Source organism: Aotus nancymaae, unplaced genomic scaffold, assembly GCF_030222135.1.
Source record: "Aotus nancymaae isolate 86718 unplaced genomic scaffold, 86718_ANA_hifiasm-v0.15.2.pri h1tg000040l, whole genome shotgun sequence".
Lineage (NCBI taxonomy): Eukaryota > Metazoa > Chordata > Mammalia > Primates > Aotidae > Aotus > Aotus nancymaae.
The window spans coordinates 130515291-130535195 of NW_026988454.1; the positions used below are offsets into that span (position 1 = coordinate 130515291).

At 51.0% G+C, this 19905-nt stretch overlaps 2 protein-coding genes across 2 annotated transcripts in view; one reads left to right on the top strand and one right to left on the bottom strand.

Moving 5' to 3' along the window:
* TNXB (tenascin XB) overlaps window positions 1-19905 on the top strand; it is a 70227-nt gene that overhangs the window by 2769 nt on the left and 47553 nt on the right. Inside the window, exons 2-7 of the mRNA XM_064361217.1 lie at window positions 8147-8557; window positions 8927-10765; window positions 11179-11294; window positions 16868-17024; window positions 17200-17463; window positions 18256-18996. Of these exons, the coding sequence (XP_064217287.1) occupies window positions 8158-8557; window positions 8927-10765; window positions 11179-11294; window positions 16868-17024; window positions 17200-17463; window positions 18256-18996 (3517 nt within the window). The 5' untranslated portion in view covers window positions 8147-8157. The remainder of the gene's footprint in view (window positions 1-8146; window positions 8558-8926; window positions 10766-11178; window positions 11295-16867; window positions 17025-17199; window positions 17464-18255; window positions 18997-19905) is intronic.
* Window positions 6075-6888, bottom strand: LOC135268393 (actin-related protein 2/3 complex subunit 3-like). The gene has a single exon (XM_064361216.1). The coding sequence runs from the start codon at window positions 6850-6852 to the stop codon at window positions 6316-6318; it is 537 nt and encodes a 178-aa protein (XP_064217286.1). The 5' UTR covers window positions 6853-6888; the 3' UTR covers window positions 6075-6315.

The window sequence follows — 19905 nt, forward strand, 5'->3', positions numbered from 1 at the left end:
TGGGGAGCCTCCTGGTGTGGAAACACTCTGTCCCTGTGCAGCTCCCCTTCCGTCTCTTGCTGGCTGGTAGCAGAATGTGATGGCTGGTAGCCCTGAAAACTCCTTTTTCCCTGATCCAGTAGAAAAGTTTAAAAGTGGGAAGCCAGAGATGTGTGCGTGTTGGGCAGGAGTGTGTGTGTGTGTCATAGTCACCTCCGCCTACCAGTGACACATCCCCTACTCCTCACCAGCCAGGATTTCCACACCGACCCTGCCCTCCTCTGTCCAGCCTCTGGTCTGGAAGAGCTGGGCACCTTTCAGCATCTCCTCAACTCTTCACCTGAGCTGAATCCTGACCGGCCTCCTCACACTCCTGTTCGCCATAGCCCTCTCTCCTGTCTCATCCTGGGACTTCCCCACCCCCACTACCTTTCCCCTCACCTCTTGTCTCTCTGTGCTCCCCAATCCCTGCTTCAGTAAACTCCACAAACAGAACTGGGTAACCATCATCCAGATCAAGAAACAAGACACTCGTAGCCCCACCACACCCCTGCTAGTCACCACCGCCTCAAGAGTATCACACTTCTGACTTGAGGCACTACAGATTAATGTTGCCTCTCCTCAAACTTCACAGAAATAGAACTATTCAGCATGTTCCTTCCTGTGTCTGGCTCTTGTTCAACCTCATCTTAGTGAGATCCATCACGCTACTGCATATAACTATAGTTCATTCCTGCTTTATTTTATTCCACTGTGTGAATAAGCCACAATTTATTTAATCTATTCTACTGATGTGAAACGTTTGAGTGGATTGCAGTTTGAGGCTATTATGAGCAGTACTGCTGTGTTGGGTATATTCCTAGGAGTGGAATTGCAGGATCAGAGGGTTTGCATGTGTTCAGCTTTAGTACATTTAGTAGATTCTGTCAAACAGTTTTCCAAAGTGCTTGTACCATCTGGTCCTGCCAGGATGTGCCCTGGCCTGGCTTGATTCTGCCTCTGCCCTGGCTGTGTCTAACCAACTTCCAGTCCCAGACACTGTCCGTGGTCCTAGCCCTGACCTTGGTGCTGCCCTTGGTTCCAGCTTTAATGCTAGTCCTGCATTTAAATTGAACTTTTCATTCATTCATATAGTCGGTAAATATTTATTGAGCACCAATTATGTGCCAGATGAAAGGATACAGCAGCCGAGAAAAAAAAATAGGGTGCCATGCCTGCCCTCATGGCCTTTATAGTCTAGTGGGCAAGAAAGTAATAATAATCTCACAGTATATTTATTTATATATTACTTTGGACTTAAAAAAAATAAAAAATATTATTTATATATGGTTACAAATTGTTATAAATGCTACAAGTGAGAATGACATGATGCTGTGATATCAAATGATAGGAGGACCTGACTTGGTTAGGAAAACTTCCCTGTGAATAAAAGGGCTGAGACCTGAGGATGAGAAGGCCAAGAGAGAAGGGAACAGTGTTCCACACGGATGGAACAGTGTATACAAAGGTCTGGGGTTGGGGATGGGGCACAGAGAGTGTGAGGGACTTGAAGGTCAGTGGGGCGTGGGGCTGGAATGGAGAGAGAGAGGGAAATGTTATGGGAGGTGAAGTGGGGCAGGGGCCACATGAGAATAGCTGTTTGTCAGTGTTCTAAGAGAATTTGGAAGGGAGACACAGAAGCATTTTGAGGGGAGAGACATCCTGTTTGCCCTTGTGAGACTGTAGAGGGCAAGAGTGGAGGCAGAGGGAAGAGTCAGGGCCTGACACAGTGGCTCAGGTCTGTAATCCCAGCACATTGGGAGGCTGGAGTGGGAGGATTGCTTGAGCCCAGGAGTTCAAGGCCAGCCTGGGCAACATAGCAAGAACCTATCTCTTAAAATAAATTAAAAATTAGCTGAGCATGATGGCACACACCTGTAGTCCCCAGCTACTCAAGAAGCTGAGGTGGGAGGATTGCTTGAGCACAGGAGGTCAATGCTGCAGTGAGCTATGATCACGCCACTGCACTACAGCCTAGGTAACAGAGTGAGACCCTGTCTCAAAAAAAGAAAAAGGCAGCCAGGAGGCAATTGCAATTGTCAGGCAAGAGGTGGATGGAAGTTTGGATTAGAACAAAAGTAAGTGGGAGAGAAGGAAATGAATTAAAGAGATGTTTATGAGAAAATATGGGTAGATACAAGGAAACATGGTGGTATTGAATGGGCTGTTAGGCTTCTGGTTTGTCAAGCTGGATGAATGGTGGGGCTCTGAGCTTTGATGGGGAATTCTGGGAGGGGATGGGATACAGGAAGGTGACCGTGAATTCAGTTTTGGCATGGTGAATTTGAGGTGCCCAAGTAGAGATGCTAAGTAGGCAGGTGGATAGATTGCCGTGGAGTGAGAGGAAGATGACTGGGCTGTTTTACAAACTGGTATATAGTTTGGAAATTGAAGTCATGAGTCTGGATGAAGGTACCAGGTGGATGACTAGAGCAGTAGGTCTGTTAATTTAGTAGAAATTTGTTGCACTTTACAACCATCTGGGAGCATTTAAAAATTCGGAATAAAATTCAGTTACTCTGTCACTCTAGTCACATCTCAAGTGTTACAGAGCCACGTATCCCTCCTGGCTACCATGTTGGTCAGCGTGGACACAGAATGTCTTAAAAGAGAAGATGTGGTGAAATGTGTCCAGTGATTTTGAGAGAGGTCAAGCAAGATGAAGACAAATGTCCCTTGGATTTTGTGGCACCAAGGTCATTGGGAAACCCTAGGGGGTGCTGTTTGGTTGGTCGGAGGGAGTAGAGAGTGGATTGAGGCATGCATGGGCTATGGGGAAATGGAAAAACCAAATACAAATAAATCTTGACAACAGTGATCATGAAGTAAAGGAGAGAAGTATGTGGTGTCTGGAGGGGGTGTGAGATTGGGGAAATGCTTTTTAAGGTTTAATTATTATTACTATTTTTGAAACAGAGTCTCACTCTGTTCCCCAGGCTGGAGTGCAGTAGCACGATCTTGGCTCACTGCAACCTCTGCCTCCCGAGTTCAAGCGACTCTCCTGCCTCAGCCTCCCAAGTAGCTGGGATTACAGATGCCCACCACCATGCCTGGCTAATTTTTTTGTATCTTTAGTAGAGACGGGGTTTCACCATGTTGGTCAGGCTGGTCTCACACTATGGGTCTCAGGATCTGCTCGCCTCTGCCTCCCAAAGTGCTGGCATCATAGGCTTGAGCCACTACATCCAGCCACAGTTTAATTTTTTTTTTTTTTTTGAGACGGAGCAGTTTAATTTTTATACAGTAAAATGCAAAAGTTTTAAGTATGCAGCTCAATGAATTTTTGAATATGTATACATTTGCGTAACCACCCAGATTAAGACACAAAATATTTCCAGAAATATGACTCCTTTTGGTCAATAATCCCTGCAAGTAAGCCTATCCTGTCTTCTAAAAGCAAAGATGAACTCTGCCTGTTTTTAAACCTCATATAAATGGTGTCATTCAGAGTCATTCAAAAGTTTTTTTTTTTTTGGCCGAGCGTAGTGGTTCACACCTGTAATCTCAGCACTTTGGGAGGCTGAGGCAGGCAGATCACCTGAGGTCAGGAGTTCAAGACCAGCCTGGCCAACATGGTGAAACCCTGTTTTATAAAAAAATTTTTTAAAAAAGCTCTGTCTCTTTTTTTTTTAATGTAGCTCAGGAATAGTATATGAGAGTGTTCTCTTTTTGTGTGTGGTATTTTTTCCTCAGCATTATGTATGTAAATTCACCCATGTTGTTGCATGTAGCAATAGGGTATTTTTAATTGCTATATACTATTCCATTGTATGACTCTGGCACAATTTATCCACTCTATGAATGGACACTTGAGTTGTTTTCAGTTTTGGCTAATATAGGAATAAATCTCATGAACATTATTGTCTATGTCTTTTGGAAGATCTATGCAGTCATTCCCGCTGGATATTTAGTTATAGATATCTGGGTTATAGCTTATGATTTAGCAAATACTACCAAACAACTTTCCAGTGTTTGCACTAACATATACTCCCACTTGCAAAAGATGAGAATTCCAGTTGCTTTACATTCTTGCCAATAACGAGCAATGACAGCCTCTTTGGAGAGCGACAAGCATTCTGGAGGATATTTAGTGGCATCTCATTATGGTTTTAATATACATTTACCTGATGACTAGGGATTTTGTGCATCTTTTATATGTTTATTGGAGCTGGGCACAGTGGCTCACACCTATAAGCCCAATTACTCTGGAGGCTGAGGCAGGAGGATTGCTTCAGGACAGGAGTTCAAGGCCAGCCTGGGCAACATAGCAAGATCCCATCTCTAAAAATAATTGAAAAATTAGCCAGGCATGGTGATGCCCAACTATAGTTCCAGCTACTCTGGAGGCTAAGGCAGGAGGATCACTTGAGCCCAGGAGTTTGAGGCTGCAGTGAGCTGTTATTGTGCCACTGTGCTCCAGCCTAGATGACAGAGGTAGAGTTTATCTTAAAATAAAATGAAATAGGCTAAGCGTGGTGGCTCATGCCTGTAATCCCAATACTTTGGGAGGCCAAGGCTGGTAGATCACTTGAGGTCAGGAGTTTCAGACCAGCCTGGCCAACTTGATGAAACCCTGTCTCCGCTAAAAAAAAAAAAAAAAAAAATTAATTAATTTAAAAAATACAAAAAAAAATGAGCTGGGCATGGTGGCACATGCCTGTAATCCTGGCTACTCTGGAGGCTGAGGCAGGAGAATTACTTGAGCCTGGGTAAAATAAATAAAATGTTTATTGGCCCTTTGGCTATATTCTTTTCTGGCATACCTGTTTAAGTCTTTTGCCAATTTAAAAAACTGGGTTTCCTCATTGTGGCTTTTTGTTTTGTTTTGCTTTGCAGAGTTCTTTTTTTTTCTTTTCTTTTTTTTTTTTTGAGATGGAGTGTCACTCTGTCACCAGGGTGGAGTGCAGTGGCACAACCTCAGTTCACTGCAACCTCTGCATTCTGGGTTCACGCGATTCTCCTGCCTCAGCCTCCTGAGTAGCTGGGACTACAGGTGTGTGCCACCATGCACAGCTAATTTTTATATTTTTAGTAGAGACAGGGTTTCACCATGTTGACCAGGCTGGTCTCAAACTCTTGACCTCATGATCTGCCTGCCTCAGCCTCCCAAAGTGCTGGGATTACAGGTGTGAGCCACCGCTCCCAGCCCCCTTCTTATTATCTTAATGATGTTGTTTGATGACCTGAAATTTTGTTTTGTTTTGTTTTTTTGAAACAGAGTGTCAGCTCCGTTGCCCAGGCTGGAGTGCAGTGGCATGATCACAGCTCACCACAGCCTTGACCTCTCAGACTCAAGTGATCCTTCCACCTCAGTCCCTGAGTAGTTGGGACTACAGGTGTGCCTCACCATGCCCAGCGAATTCTTTTTGTTTTTCTGTAGAGACAGAATCTCACTGTGTTGCCCAGGCTGGTCTCCAACTCCTGGGCTCAAGCAGTCTTCCCATTTAGATCTCCTAAAGCGCTAGGATTACAGGTATGAGCCATCGCACCTGGCCTATGGTTAGGTTTTGTGTGTGTTTCACTTAAGAAATCTTGCAGCTGGGCACGGTGGCTCAAGCCTGTGATCCTACACTTTGGGAGGCCAAGGGGGGCAGATCGCCTGAGGTCAGGAGTTCGAGATCAGCCTGGCCAACATGGTAAAACCCTGTCTCTACTAAAAATACAAAAAAAGGTGGGTGTGGTGGCAGACGCCTATAATTCCAACTACTTGGGAGGCTAAGGCAGGAGAATCACTTGAACCTGGGAGATGGAGGTTGCAGTGAGCCAAGATAACACCACTGCACTCCAATCTGGGTGACAGAGTGAGACTCTGTCTAAAAAAAAAAAAAAGAAATGTTGCTTACTCCAAGGTCAGAAATTTTTTCTTCTGTAAGATATTGCTATGAAAGATACTGCTTTACTTTTCATATTTAGGTCCTGGGTTCATCTCAAATTAATTTCTGTATGTCAGAAATAAGGTGGAGAATGACTGTTTTTTCATGTATGGATGTTGGATTGACCCAGCACCAGTATCTAAAAAGACCACCCTTTCTCTTTTTTTTTTTTTTTTTTTGGAATGTTAGAAATTTCTTTATTATTACTTATTAAGCGCCAGCTTAATACTGCAGAAAACTTCAAATCACCCTTGATAACACACTTTCTTTTCTCCTACCCGAATTCCTGATCAAGAGTTTTTCAAGTAAAGACATGCTCTTCTCTCTTCTGTATAAAACTTTATGAAATAAAGGCAAAAGATTGTGTATATCTTGCTGGAAAATGCTGCCAGGGCTCTGGAGATGGTGGGTGCCCAAGCTCCCGTCACTGTCCAGGTCCTGAAAGACTCTTGTTCATGAACTGTCTCTTCACAAAGCAAGTCCACCACTTGCTGGGTTTATCATTCTGAGGGTCGAAAACTTTCTCACAAAGTCTTAGTCCAGTCTCTTGCCTTAGCTGTTGTAAATAGGCTCTCATCACTTCATCTTCCTGTTTGTTTGCAGGTTTGGCATACATCGCATTAAGTGGAAAACCAGGCTCTCCAGGAATGGGAAAATTAGTGATTCCCAGTGTATACATTTCTTTCTCACCTTGGCTTTTGGAATTGCACTTTTGGAGTTTCTTCAGACACTCAGAAATGTAGAGAGTTATATATATCAAGGTCCTATCAGCTTCATTCTTAATTTCATAGTTCTTGAAGAAGACATTGGCCTTGAAGTAATAGATGGCTTCATCTACAGTATCTGTATCTTTTGTCTCTCTGGGGGCAGGTCCTTTGAATTGACTTCTGATAGGTAACAGTGCCATGTTTCCAATGAGTTTGGTGTCAGGATCCATGAGAGAAGAGTGGTAAGCTGGCATCTTGGTGGCGCCCGGGTTTCAACCCAGAAGAGCAGGCCCCTTTCTCTTTTTAACTGCAGGGGCACCTTTGTCATGAATGAGGTGACCACATATGTGTGGGCCTGTTTGTGGGCCCTAGTCTGTTTCATCTGTCTATCCTTGCACCTTTAAAATAAGTCTTAATATTCGATCATTTAAGTCCTGAGGAAAAGAGTTTGTTTTTTTTTTTTTTTCAATCGGAGATATTTAAGCAAGGATGTAGTTGAGAGTGAGGAGCTGAATAAAAAAGAGAAGCCAGGATGGTGGCTCATGCCTGTAATCCCAGCACTTTGGGAAGCCAAGGCAGGCAGATCATTTGAAGTCAGGAGTTTGAGACCAGCCTGGCCAACATGGTGAAACTTCATCTCTACTAAAAATACAAAAATTAGCCAGGCATGGTGGCAGTTACCTGTAATCCCAGCTACTCTGGAGGCTGAGGCAGAAAAATTACTTGAGCTAGGAGACAGAGGTTAGGTTGCAGTGAGCCAAGATCGCACCACTGCACTCCAGCCTGGGCGTCAGAGTGAGACTGCCTCAAAAAAAAAAAAAAAAAAAAGTAAGTGAAAGAGAGAGGGAGAAGATAATCTACACTTTAAGTTTTCTTAGAAGACAGAAGGAGGTGGGATCCAGATGCTTGGGGAAGGATTGGCCCTAGGTACTCATCCACTAATTCATTCAACATTGATGTGTCGGATAGAACATTTATCCAAAACATTTATGTACCAGACACAAGTATACAGGAGTTCTGGGATAGATGACGTCCTCGTTCTCATGGAGCTCCCATTCTAGTATTGAGAGAAAGGTAATAAACAGGTAAACAGATAACTCAGGCAGCAGTAAGTGCCATGAGGAGCAGGAACAGGATTTGTGATGGAGAGTAGTGGAAGACTGCCCTAACTGGGAGTTAAGATTTGAAGATGGAGCCAGCCTTTAAGAGCGGAGTGAAGAGCATCCCAGACAGAGAGAACATACGGTACAAAGGCCCTTGGAGTAGTGAGAGCCTATAGTGCTTGGGGGACAAACAAAAGACCAGTGTAGGGGAACACAGTAGAAAAGGGGGTGAGGAGCAGGATAACCAAATGATATCGGAGAGGTAGAGAACAGACTTGCCCAGGGAGGGTATCCTTTAGGGTTGGGCTCAATGTGAATTTTTACATACATGTGAGTTGGGTAGATTACTTGTGGATGGTGGGACTGTGGGTATGTGCTAGAGAAGAGGGGATTCACTTTGTCTCCTTTTTGAACTTGCTTTCCTATGTGCCCTCTCTCCCTGCAGCCTCCTGAAAGATGCCAGCCCAGCATCCTGTAACCTCCAGCCTGGCTCTCCTGGTGCTGCTGGGCACAGCCAGAGCAGGCCCCTTCTCTTCACGGTCCAATGTGACACTGCCGGCCCCCCGGCCCCCTCCCCAGCCAGGAGGTCGCACAGTGGGGGCAGGAGGGGGAAGCCCCTCTTCTCAGCTTTACGAGCACACAGTGGAAGGAGGGGAGAAGCAGGTGGTATTCACTCACCGCATTAACCTGCCCCCTTCCACTGGCTGTGGCTGTCCCCCAGGCACTGAGCCCCCCGTCCCTGCTTCAGAGGTGCAGGCCCTGAGGGTCCGGCTAGAGATCCTGGAGGAGTTGGTGAAGGGGCTCAAAGAACAATGCACTGGGGGATGTTGTCCTGCTGCTGCCCAGGCTGGCACAGGTGAGCAGGTGATCACAGAAGAGGGTGGAGAGGTGGGTTAGGGTGGGACAGGCACTACTAGCCAATAAAGGTCCTTGGCATGAATTAGAAGAAGGCATTCCTTCCTCACCCTCTGAGCTATGGATGCAGCATAGAACACAACTTGGAGAGCAGAGCTGGGCTACCTGTCAATCAAAGGATACTTGAGGGCCCTGAGAGGCTGCATACATTACGTATATTAGCAACTGGGAGCAGACATCTCATAACTGGCCTTATGAGATGAGGCTGGCCTGGCTAGGGCCCCTGCACATAGGAGCACTAGAAGCACTATATAGGCTCAGCGTCTCTCCGAGGAGAGATACTTAGGCCTGCCTCTCTCTTCTACTCCAGGTCAGACAGATGTGCGGAGCCTCTGCAGTCTCCACGGTGTGTTTGATCTGAGCCGCTGCGCCTGTTCCTGCGAGCCAGGCTGGGGTGGGCCCACTTGCTCAGACCCCACAGATGCTGAGATGCCTCCCTCCTCCCCACCATCAGCCTCCGGGTCCTGCCCAGATGACTGCAATGATCAGGGTCGCTGTGTCCGCGGTCGTTGCGTGTGCTTTCCAGGCTACACTGGCCCCAGCTGTGGCTGGCCATCCTGTCCCGGGGACTGCCAAGGCCGTGGGCGCTGTGTGCAGGGTGTGTGCGTGTGCCGGGCAGGCTTCTCAGGCCCCGACTGCAGCCATCGCTCCTGCCCTCGGGGTTGCAGCCAGAGGGGACGCTGTGAGGACGGGCGCTGCGTGTGTGACCCCGGCTACACTGGCGAGGACTGTGGCACGAGGAGCTGCCCTCGCGGTTGCAGCCAGAGGGGGCGCTGCGAGAATGGGCGCTGCGTGTGCAACTCGGGTTACACTGGCGAGGACTGTGGGGTGAGGAGCTGCCCTCGGGGCTGCAGCCAGCGGGGACGCTGCGAGGACGGGCGCTGCGTGTGTGACCCCGGCTACACTGGCGAGGACTGTGGTACACGGAGCTGCCCCTGGGACTGTGGCGAGGGCGGGCGCTGCGTGGACGGCCGCTGCGTGTGCTGGCCCGGGTACGCTGGCGAGGACTGCAGCACGCGGACATGTCCGAGGGACTGCCGGGGCCGCGGGCGCTGCGAGGACGGCGAATGCATTTGCGACGCGGGCTACAGCGGGGACGATTGCGGCGTGCGCAGCTGCCCTGGCGACTGCAACCAGAGGGGCCGCTGCGAGGACGGCCGCTGCGTGTGCTGGCCTGGGTACACCGGACCTGACTGCGGCTCGCGCGCCTGCCCGCGCGACTGTCGAGGTCGCGGGCGCTGCGAGAACGGCGTGTGTGTTTGCAACGCGGGCTATAGCGGCGAGGACTGCGGTGTGCGCAGCTGTCCTGGGGACTGCCGTGGCCGCGGCCGCTGTGAGAGTGGCCGCTGCGTGTGTTGGCCGGGGTACACAGGCCGGGACTGCGGCACGCGCGCCTGTCCTGGCGACTGTCGCGGTCGCGGGCGCTGCGTGGATGGCCGCTGCGTGTGCAACCCGGGCTTCACCGGTGAGGACTGTGGGAGCCGTCGCTGTCCCGGGGACTGCCGTGGGCACGGCCGCTGCGAGGACGGCGTGTGCGTGTGTGACTCAGGCTACTCAGGGGAAGACTGCAGCACGCGCAGCTGCCCCGGGGACTGCCGAGGCCGCGGCCGCTGCCTAGATGGGCGCTGTGAGTGCGAGGACGACTACTCTGGCGAGGACTGCGGTGTGAGGCGGTGCCCGCGCGACTGCAGCCAGCACGGCGTGTGCCAGGACGGTGTGTGCGTCTGCTGGGAAGGCTACGTGGGTGAGGACTGCAGCATCCGCACCTGCCCCTCCAACTGCCACGGAAGGGGCCGCTGTGAGGAGGGGCGCTGCCTGTGCGATCCAGGCTACACCGGCCCCACCTGTGCCACCCGCACGTGCCCAGCTGACTGCCGTGGACGTGGGCGCTGTGTGCAGGGAGTATGCATATGCCACGTGGGCTATGGCGGTGAGGACTGCGGACAGGAAGAGCCTCCAGCCAGCGCCTGCCCTGGAGGCTGCGGGCCCCGGGAACTGTGCCGGGCAGGCCAGTGTGTGTGTGTAGAGGGCTTCCGAGGCCCTGACTGTGCCATCCAGACATGCCCAGGGGACTGCCGTGGCCGAGGAGAGTGTCGCGATGGCAGCTGTGTCTGCAAAGAAGGGTATGCCGGTGAAGACTGCGGGGAAGGTGAGCAGCCAGCCTTCCCCAATGTGCTCTGGGACAGTGGTTCTGTGAACAGGAGCCATGGGGAAAACCTGAGCCTGAGGAAGAGTGGAGGGAGAGCATGTCATTCGGAGGAGCCAGTGTCCACCAGGGGCAGCAGAACCACAGGGGTTGCCAGTGGGCAGGACTGGCCTTCAGATCTCTGAGGATCAGGTTGGGGCCCATTTAGTTGCATTTAGGGAGATTTTGTGCTCCAGAAGATGGAGGGAAGGTGAAGGAGACCCAAGCCTTGCTGAGCCCTCTGTCAGCTATTCCTCACTAGCAAAGAGAAGCAGAAGTTGGGATGGGCCTCTTGAATGTCCCTGAGTGAAAGGGGCTACAGGTGGGGGTTGCTGCCTTGTGCTAATCAGCTTTCCCTACCCCATTCTCTTGGGCAGAGGTGCCAGCCATTGAAGGCATGAGGATGCATCTCCTGGAGGAGACAACAGTTCGGACAGAGTGGACCCGGGCTCCTGGCCCTGTGGATGCCTATGAAATTCAATTCATTCCCACGGTGAGAGACATGCCAAGCTCCAGGAGGAGACTGAGTGGGCAGGACAGGGTGCGGGGGCAGGGCTCACCACCTGCAGGAAGTTCCAGATAATCACTGGTTGAATCCAGATGGCTGGGTTCCAGAAGCTGCTGTAAAGGCCTTCTTAGCCTGCTTGACACTGGGCGCTGAGGCCTCTGCAGCATCTCCAGCAAGCATTGGTCCCACACAATTGGAACACCTGGCAACAGAGAGCTCCGTACTTCCTGAGGCTGTGCAGTCCATTGTTGGTCATCACTGTCAGTTGTGATTGTTGTTGCAGAATCCCAGTCTGCCCTCATTCTAACACCGTCTGTTGGCCCTAGCTGGGTATTCATCAGCAGCTGGAATGCTTTTTGCTTCCCCTGTGTCCTACCCTACAGGCCTTCGGGTGGGGATACCAGCCTGGTGTCTTCATTCCTCAGGCAAAACCTCCCAGTTTCTTCACCCCTTTCCCCTAAGTCTTTGTTCTCTGAATCCTTTACCTTCCTGTGCCTCTTGCTTTTTTCATGTTCCCCCAAAATGTGGGGGCAAAGCGGGGCCCACTGGCTTACCCTGGATTTCTCAGTCCTTTTCTCAGAGTCAGCATATATTAACTTGTAGTCACACAAGCGGGCAGCTGTTTTGGTCATATTTGTTTTTTTAAGTAACTTTTCACTATAAAAGTAATATAGGCCCAGTGCAGAAAATTTAGAAAACACAGATTAACAAGGAAAAAAGATGGAAGGAAGGGAAGAAGAAAGGTAGGAAAGAAGACAACATTCAACTATATACACTTTTTCTTTTCACCTAAATATAGGCCTTTGCATTTGGTCCTGTTCAATGTTATCTTTTTAGTTTGGGCCAAGCTGTCTAGGCTGTTGCAATAATTTTGAGGCTGTGAACTTCATCTCCCACCTCCTTGTCATCAACACACCCAAACTAGTTTTTTCTCTGTCTCCCTCCAACTTGCTGTTTTTTTGTTTTTGTTTTTTTGATACAGTGTCTCACTCTGTGGTCCAGGTGCGAGTGCACTGGTGCCATCTCAGCTCACTGCAATCTCTGCATCCCAGGCTCAGGTCATTCTTCACCTCAGCCTCCCGAGTAGCTGGGACTACAGGCATGCACCACCTTACCCTACTAATGTTTGTATTTTCAGTAGAGACGGGGTTTCTCCGTGTCGCATGCCCAGGCTGGTCCTGAACTCCTGGGCTCAAGCAATCTGCTCACCTCAGCTTCCCAAAGTGCTGAGATTACAGGCATGGGCCACCACGCCTGGCCGTCCAGCTTACTCTTAAAAATTAGAGGGCACACCCTAAGGACAAAGCCTTGTGGTCACTCAATTGGGACCTCCCTTTGTGCAGATTGGGCTTTTAAGAGATGGTCATTTCCCCAGCTCCAAATCTTCTGACATTTCTACTATCCAACTCATGTTTTCCTGAATCATCCCACAAATGCCATGGGGTGTGGGCCATGCCACCCTCATCTTCATCAGCTGAGCCAGGACTCTGTAAAAATAACTCCCAGGACCTGAAGCCTCAGAAGGCATTAGGACAGAAGGGGGCAGCTCAGAGGGACTGTCTGTCATCCTCACTCCACTTTGCCTTGTCTTCTCATTATACCCCTCAGGCCAGACCCCTACCGTGTTCTGTCTCGCCTCATTCTGTAGCCAAAGCAGAAGCAGAAATCTCTACTTTGTGGCGCAACCAAGATAGCTTGGATTTTTTTCTTCTGCTTAAACATCTTTTTTTTTGGTTATAAAAATAATTTAATCACGGGACAAGAATTTGGCAACTAGAGAAAAGAAAAACAATTTGGCTGCTGCTCACTAAAACAAGCACCGCTAACATTTTTAAGTGTTTCTCCCACTCTTCTTCTCTGTGTACATTATTTACATAGCTCTAATCTTGAAAGGGTGGGACTTTGAAAAGGAACTTTCCTAAGAACTTCAGGGAAAGAAGAATTAAAATAAACACTTGAGATAAGAGGAGATTTTAGTGCAGCAGATGTCTCCTGCTCGGAGTAAATAAATACAAACCCATCCTTGGTGTTGTCAAGGCGCCGCTTTCCACTTGAAGTCCTAGACCTTCTCCCTCGCTCAGAGCCAGGTGGAGGTGCCAGGTTGGCCTATGCCAGGCTTGGCCATGTTCTTAGCTCATCCATTCTGCTCTGGGTATGAGTGTCTGTCATGTTCTGGGTCTTCTCTGAGTCTGGCTGTAGAAGACACTCCTGTAAAATTGGTTCCCCAGACACTCCTCTTGGGCCTGGGCTACTGACCCTCACACTATGCTTTCCACTCTCTGTAGCTGGCCCCTGGCATTGTACCTTCTGCCTTGGCAAGTGTTCTCTGTCCATTTCTGTGGGCACAGAGTATATTGAGTAGCTGTCTGTCCTCTGGCTGCTGCTGTCATCCTAGAAGCCTATCTCTATCTCTTTCCTTCCCTGTTCCCAGAAGCACTTCTCTCTCAAAGCCCAAACTCTGCTATTCCAGATCAAGGAACACACCTAGTTATTGGAATTACTGTTACTATTATTATTATTTTGAGATGAAATTTCACTCCTGTTGCCCAGGCTGGAGTGCAATGGTGGGATCTCGGCTTACCGCAGCCTCTGCCTCCCGAATTCAAGCGATTCTCCTGTCTCAGCCTCCCAAATAGCTGGGATTACAGGCATGCACCACCATGCCCGGCTAATTTTGTATTTTTAGTAGAGATGGGGTTTCTCCATGTTGGTCGGGCTGGTCTTGAACTTCCGATCTCAGGTGATCCACTTGCCTCAACTTCCCAAAGTGCTGGGATTTCAGGCGTGAGCCACTGCACCCAGCCGGAATTATTTTTCAGAATGCAGAAGAAGGTTTCTCCTCTCCCTGCATATGTGGCACTGTTACTGTGACTCAGTGATTCTCAAAGTGTGTTCCCTGGAGCTGCAGCATCAGCATCACCTGGGGGTATGTTAGGAATGCAGATTGTCAGACTCCCCTCCCCAGATCTCCTGAGTCAGAAGGTCTGGGCACAAAGCCCAGTAACCTGTATTGCAACAAGCCCTCCAGGTGATTCTGAGGCACCTCCAAGCTGAGGCCCACTAAGTGAAGGAATGTTGCTATTCTGCAGAATGCCAGCTCCTCTATGAATGTGAGAGAAAGCATAGGGAATCTGAGGGAGGTGAGTTCCTGAATCAGAAAGACGTTCAGATATTCCTTGTCTGGGTGTGTTCTGCAGCCTGGAAACCAGGGTCATGCAAGTGTTCACTGGGACACAACACCTTGCAGCCTCCAAGAAGTTTTTGCTTGGGTCTAGTCTAAAAACAGAGATGTATTGGGATGAGGTTTAAAACTTGCCAAGAACAAAATCAGTGAAGCAGGCCGGGCGCAGTGGCTCCTACCTGTAATCCCAGCATTTTGGGAGGCCAAAGTGGGTGAATCACCTGAGGTCAGGAGTTTGAGACCAGCATGACCAACATAGTGAAACTCTATCTCTACTAAAAACACAAAAATTTTAGTAGAGTGGTGTATGCCTGTAATCCCAGCTACTTGGATGGCTAAGGCAGGAGAATCACTCGAATCCAGGAGGTGGAGGTTACAATGAGCCAAGATCATGCCATTGCACTCCAGCCTGGGTGACAAGAGCAAAACTCCATCTAAAAAAAAATCAGTGAAGCAGCCAAGCTTTACCAAGGGGCAGAGCCAGCTGTCAGCATCTGTTTAGAAAGCCTGCTTCAGACCAGCAAGATGGTGCTAGGAGACATGGGAGACGTGGGTTAGGTTGATGGACTTTCAGGGGACTATTCCTAGGTGGATCTCAGGAGGAACCAAGACGTGTCTAAAGGATAATATAGGTTGATCTTATGGAAGAAGGAGAACTCTGGGGCTAGGCTTGCCTCGCTGAAAGAACCAGACATCATCAGGGAGCATCCAAGGTGTGTGTGTGTTGAGGCGGTGGGGATGGGGTAGGTATAAAGAGAAAGAGACACAAGCACAGAGAGAAAATGGACAAAGAAATTCTGGGAAGGGTAAGGATTTCATGGGTCTTGAGTTGAGGTTAACCCAAGGCTTCCTAGGCTGGAGTATACTAGGGCAGGGTGAGCAGGAGAGGGATGGAGGTCCTGTGTGTCTACGAAAACTTTTCAGCCCAGAAAACTGACAAAGCTTTATTTCATCCTCAACCCAGAAATCTCTACGTGGCCTTCTCATCTGGTTTTATAATTTAATATTTACTATGTTGATTTCCCCACAGTTCTCTTGGTTTAGGAGAGTACCTTTTGAAATTTCCAATCCTACTTGGCTGAACGGAGGTGTTCCCATCACGGCCAACATAGCTAAGCAGAACAGAGCGTCCTTAGCGGCTGTCCTGGCTGGACAGCGCATCGAAATGTGGGACTATTAGAATGCTCACAGATGTCCAGTTCCTCCTGTTTCCCTAGCAGCAGGCGCTCTAGGAGACCCTGCCTGGAGCAGGGCCAGGAGATTTCCTTTGGTGCCACCACACATAATCATAATACCTTAAATGTACACTTGTAGGAGGGTTGTTTTCTCACAGGCATTTGCTAAGCATAGAGATTGTAAGTATCTCATAAAATTCGAGATGTGGCCATATGTTTAGCTACTAGAGTATGAGCTACCTGAGGACAGGGACAATATATTTTATTTTTGTGTCTCCAATGCCCAGCATGATGTCAGGTACAAAATCAACAATCAGGAAATATATCTGTGGAACTTTGAGCAGATGGGTCTTGTTTTGAGGAGCCTACGCTGGGTGTGGTGGCTCACACCTGTAATCCTAGCACTTTGGGAGGCCAAGGTGGGTGGATCACCTGAGGTCAGGAGTTCAAAACCAGCCTGGCCATCATGGTGAAACCTCATCTTTAAAAAAAAAAAAAAATTAAAGGAAAAAAAAAAAAGAGGAGCCTACAAGCCTGCTGAAGAGATAAGAAAAGTCTCTCAAGGGGAGGATTGTGATGTGGGTTACAATCCATTACACAGCCACGAGCAGGCATCTGCCGGGAGGTTCAGGCTGAGGAAGACCCTTTAAGGAGAAAGTGTAACTTGAAGGGGTATCCTTGATTTACTTCATTTGTTCTGAAAGGACTGAGCTTAGGAGAAGCCTCCTCATGCCCAGGTAGTCAGAGTTGCTAGGGCAAAGCTGGAGGGAGAGTCCTGGTGCATGTTGGGTGGAATTCTGGCAGATGAACAGGGGGTGCCCATGAGAGGGGATTCTGGGATCACACTCTCAGGGCCTAAATCCTTGGCACTTTCTTGGTGTTGGTGACCTTGGCAGGATACTTGACCTTCTGTGTCTCTGTTTTTTTATCTGTGAAGTGGGACTAATAGAACCTGTTTCATAGTGTTGTTGTGAGAATGAAGTGAGTTCACGTATGTAAATCGCCTAGAACAGTGGCTGGCAAGGAGTTAGTGCTCTCAGCATGTTTGCTGTTACTGCCTGTGCTCCCTAGCTTATACAGGGCCAAGTTCCACACAGTCCCACGTTGACACTGTTTAGAATTGGAGAAAGAAGAGATAAGGGGGATTGAGCAGCAGAGGCCAGAGTGCCAGCCCCCAAAACACCTGGTGCTCCCTCTCACAGACAGAGGGGGCGAGCCCCCCATTCACAGCGCGGGTTCCAAGCTCTGCCTCAGCCTATGACCAGAGAGGACTGGCGCCTGGACAGGAGTACCAGGTCACTGTCCGAGCCCTTCGAGGGACCAGCTGGGGCCCTCCTGCCTCCAAGACCATCACCACCAGTGAGAGCTGGGGCTGCGGGGGCTGGCGTCCTGGGTGGAGATCCGGACTGGAGAGGGAATCTGCCTTCCAGAGGGAGAGGGGAGGGGCTGGATGGGGGCTAGGCTCTTGAAAGGAAAGCTGATGACTGAAGAACCAGACACCCACCTGAGCCCTCCTCTCTTTTAACTTGGCTAGTGATCGATGGGCCCCAGGACCTCCGAGTGGTGGCTGTGACGCCGACAACACTGGACCTCAGCTGGCTGCGTCCCCAGGCCGAGGTGGACCGATTTGTGGTGTCCTATGTCAGTGCTGGCAACCAGAGGGTACGGCTGGAAGTGCCCCCTGAAGCAGACAGGACACTGCTGACTGACCTGATGCCGGGCGTGGAATATGTAGTGACTGTCACAGCGGAGCGGGGCCGGGCAGTCAGCTACCCAGCTTCTGTCAGGGCCAACACAGGTATGGCTGGCCAGAGGTTAGGGAAGCGCCCTGGTTTCACAGCCTTGGATCCTCCTTTTCAGGAGCCCAGGCCCAGGGCTCACAGGCTCTTCTGAATGCATCTGGCAGGTGTGTGGCAGTCTCCAGGCACCTGCTGGGGGCCTTGCTCTGTCCTGAGGCCACTGGGGAGACAGAGCCCTCAGATGCCTGGAGTCCTGTAGGAAGGCTGCAGGTTAGACTATAGAAGGGACCGCCCCAGGGGGAGAAGTGAATAGGAGATGCTGTCTGATCCAGCCAGTTAAGGGACGTTCTTATTTACATTTAGGTACAGGGACAGGCCTTGTGCTGATAGATCTTGTGGGACTGGAATTAGGCAGATTAGAGATCATCAGTCCTGTTGACTTCAGGATTGGGATTGCTGGGAGGTGGGTCTCACAGCAGTGATTTTCCACTAAACCTCGGTTTCTTAACAGATACCTGGATATTTCTTTTCTTTTCCTGTGACGGGGGACACCCACCTCGCTGTAGCTCATTTTCTCTTCCCCCACTCCCCTTTCTCTTCTTCAGCTACAGGGCCCCACCCATGGGCTTGTCTCTTCTTTCTAGGGCACCTACAGTGGTGCGCTTGGAGGGGGATGGGGGGACTCGGGGACACTGACCGATTTCCCTCCGTTCTCTTTCCAGGTGGGGCTGGGGCACAGGGAAGAGGCCTCTGGCTCTGGTGGGAGGGATAGAGGAGGGGCTGCCGCGGGGAGAAGTGCCGGAGGGAGCTGCCACTGACCTGTTCTCCTCCCCTTTTTCCGCTCCTGGCAGCACCAGGCCACTACAGTTACCCGGAGGTGCGCCCCCCATCCCCGCCCCCCAAGCCCCAGTCCCGGCCAGCCCCAGCTCCGCGTCCCCCACAGCCCCCTCGGCCCTCGAGGCCCGCAGAGGAAGGCGAGGAGGAGTCCCGGCCCCGGCCAAGCTCGTCCCAGCCCCCACGGCGGCCTTGGGGCAACCTGACGGCCGAGCTCGGCCGCTTCCGCGGCACGGTGCAGGACCTGGAGCGCCACCTGCGGGCTCACGGCTACCCACTGCGGGCCAACCAGACTTACACGTCGGTGGCGCGCCACATCCATGAATACTTGCAGCGGCGTCGGGCGGCCGCTGCCCCCGACGGCTCCCCCGCACCCCCGCCCCGCCGCCCCCGCCCCACCGCCAGCCCCGACCCCGGCACCAGGAAGCGGGACTCCAACCAGGGCATCTACGGCCTCTCGCCTGAAGGCGTCGACCGGGTGGCTGCGCCCCGCCACCCCAAGCCTGAGGTGCTGGGCAGTTCTGCTGACGGCGCGCTTCTTGTGTCTCTCGACGGGCTCCGCGGCCAGTTCGAGCGCGTGGTGCTGCGCTGGCGGCCTCAGCCGCCTGCAGAGGGCCCCGGCGGTGAGCTGACCGTGCCGGGCACCACGCGCACCGTCAGCCTGCCCGACCTCAGGCCCGGCACCACCTACCACGTGGAGGTCCACGGGGTGCGGGCGGGGCAGACCTCCAAGTCCTACGCCTTCATCACCACCACAGGTAGCGTGGGCTGGGGCCACGGGACACCCATCCCCTGTCCAGCTTCACCTGCCGTTGGAGCCTGCATTCATCAGTTCCGCCCCTGCCACCCCCCACTGCACCCTCCTACCTTCAGGCCCTACCTGGTTCAGGCTCCAGGGGGCCCCGGGACAAAGCACGAGTCCAGTGTCCCTAGAAGACGTCTTCACCGCAGGGTCCTGGCATCATCCTGTGGATGCCTAAAGTCAAGGCGGCCCCGTCTTTGGGGTTCCCGGGTCGCTTCAGGATTGCTATTTTAGGCAATAGACGGGGATGTGGTTGGGGCACCTGCAAAGATTCACTGGAGCGGTTTGAGTGGGCTGGGAATTGAAAACAGTGATTCCTGCTCTGACTCACTGTGGTGAGGGTGGTTGAAGACTGCGGTCAGTGGTTACTGTTTTCCACAATTTGGCCTTGACCTTGAAGAGACACATCAGAACTGCGTGGGGGTGGCCTGAGTGCCATCAGGCAGCAACTGGATGTGGGGGATGAAACCACTGCTTCTTGAGCTTGCTTTTCAGACCTCCTGGTTCACTTTATGCTGGTCTCTCCCACAGGAACGATGTCTGGGCTTGGGGAGGGGCACCCTGTGGCTGCTGTGGGGAGGGTGGTGGACCCCTTCTTCCCCCATAGGGCCCAGATGCCACCTGACCTGGATGTCCACCCCCACGCCCTCTCTTTCTTCCCACTGCCCACTCTCCTCTTGCATCCTCCCTCTCTAACACCACTGTCTTTCTTCCAGGCTTCTCACTGCAGCACTAATGGAAGCCACCTGACCACCACCCAGTTGCGGGGTGGGGGGATGTATGTGGGGAGGGGCATGGAAGTCTCTGGGGGCTGGAGGTCATGGAAGCCTTGTGGGATGAGGGATAGCAGAATTTATTTTACTTA

Bases quoted from the DNA above. Each gene is read 5' to 3' on its own strand.
- LOC135268393 (XM_064361216.1), bottom strand. From the start codon at position 6,852: ATGCCAGCTTACCACTCTTCTCTCATGGATCCTGACACCAAACTCATT.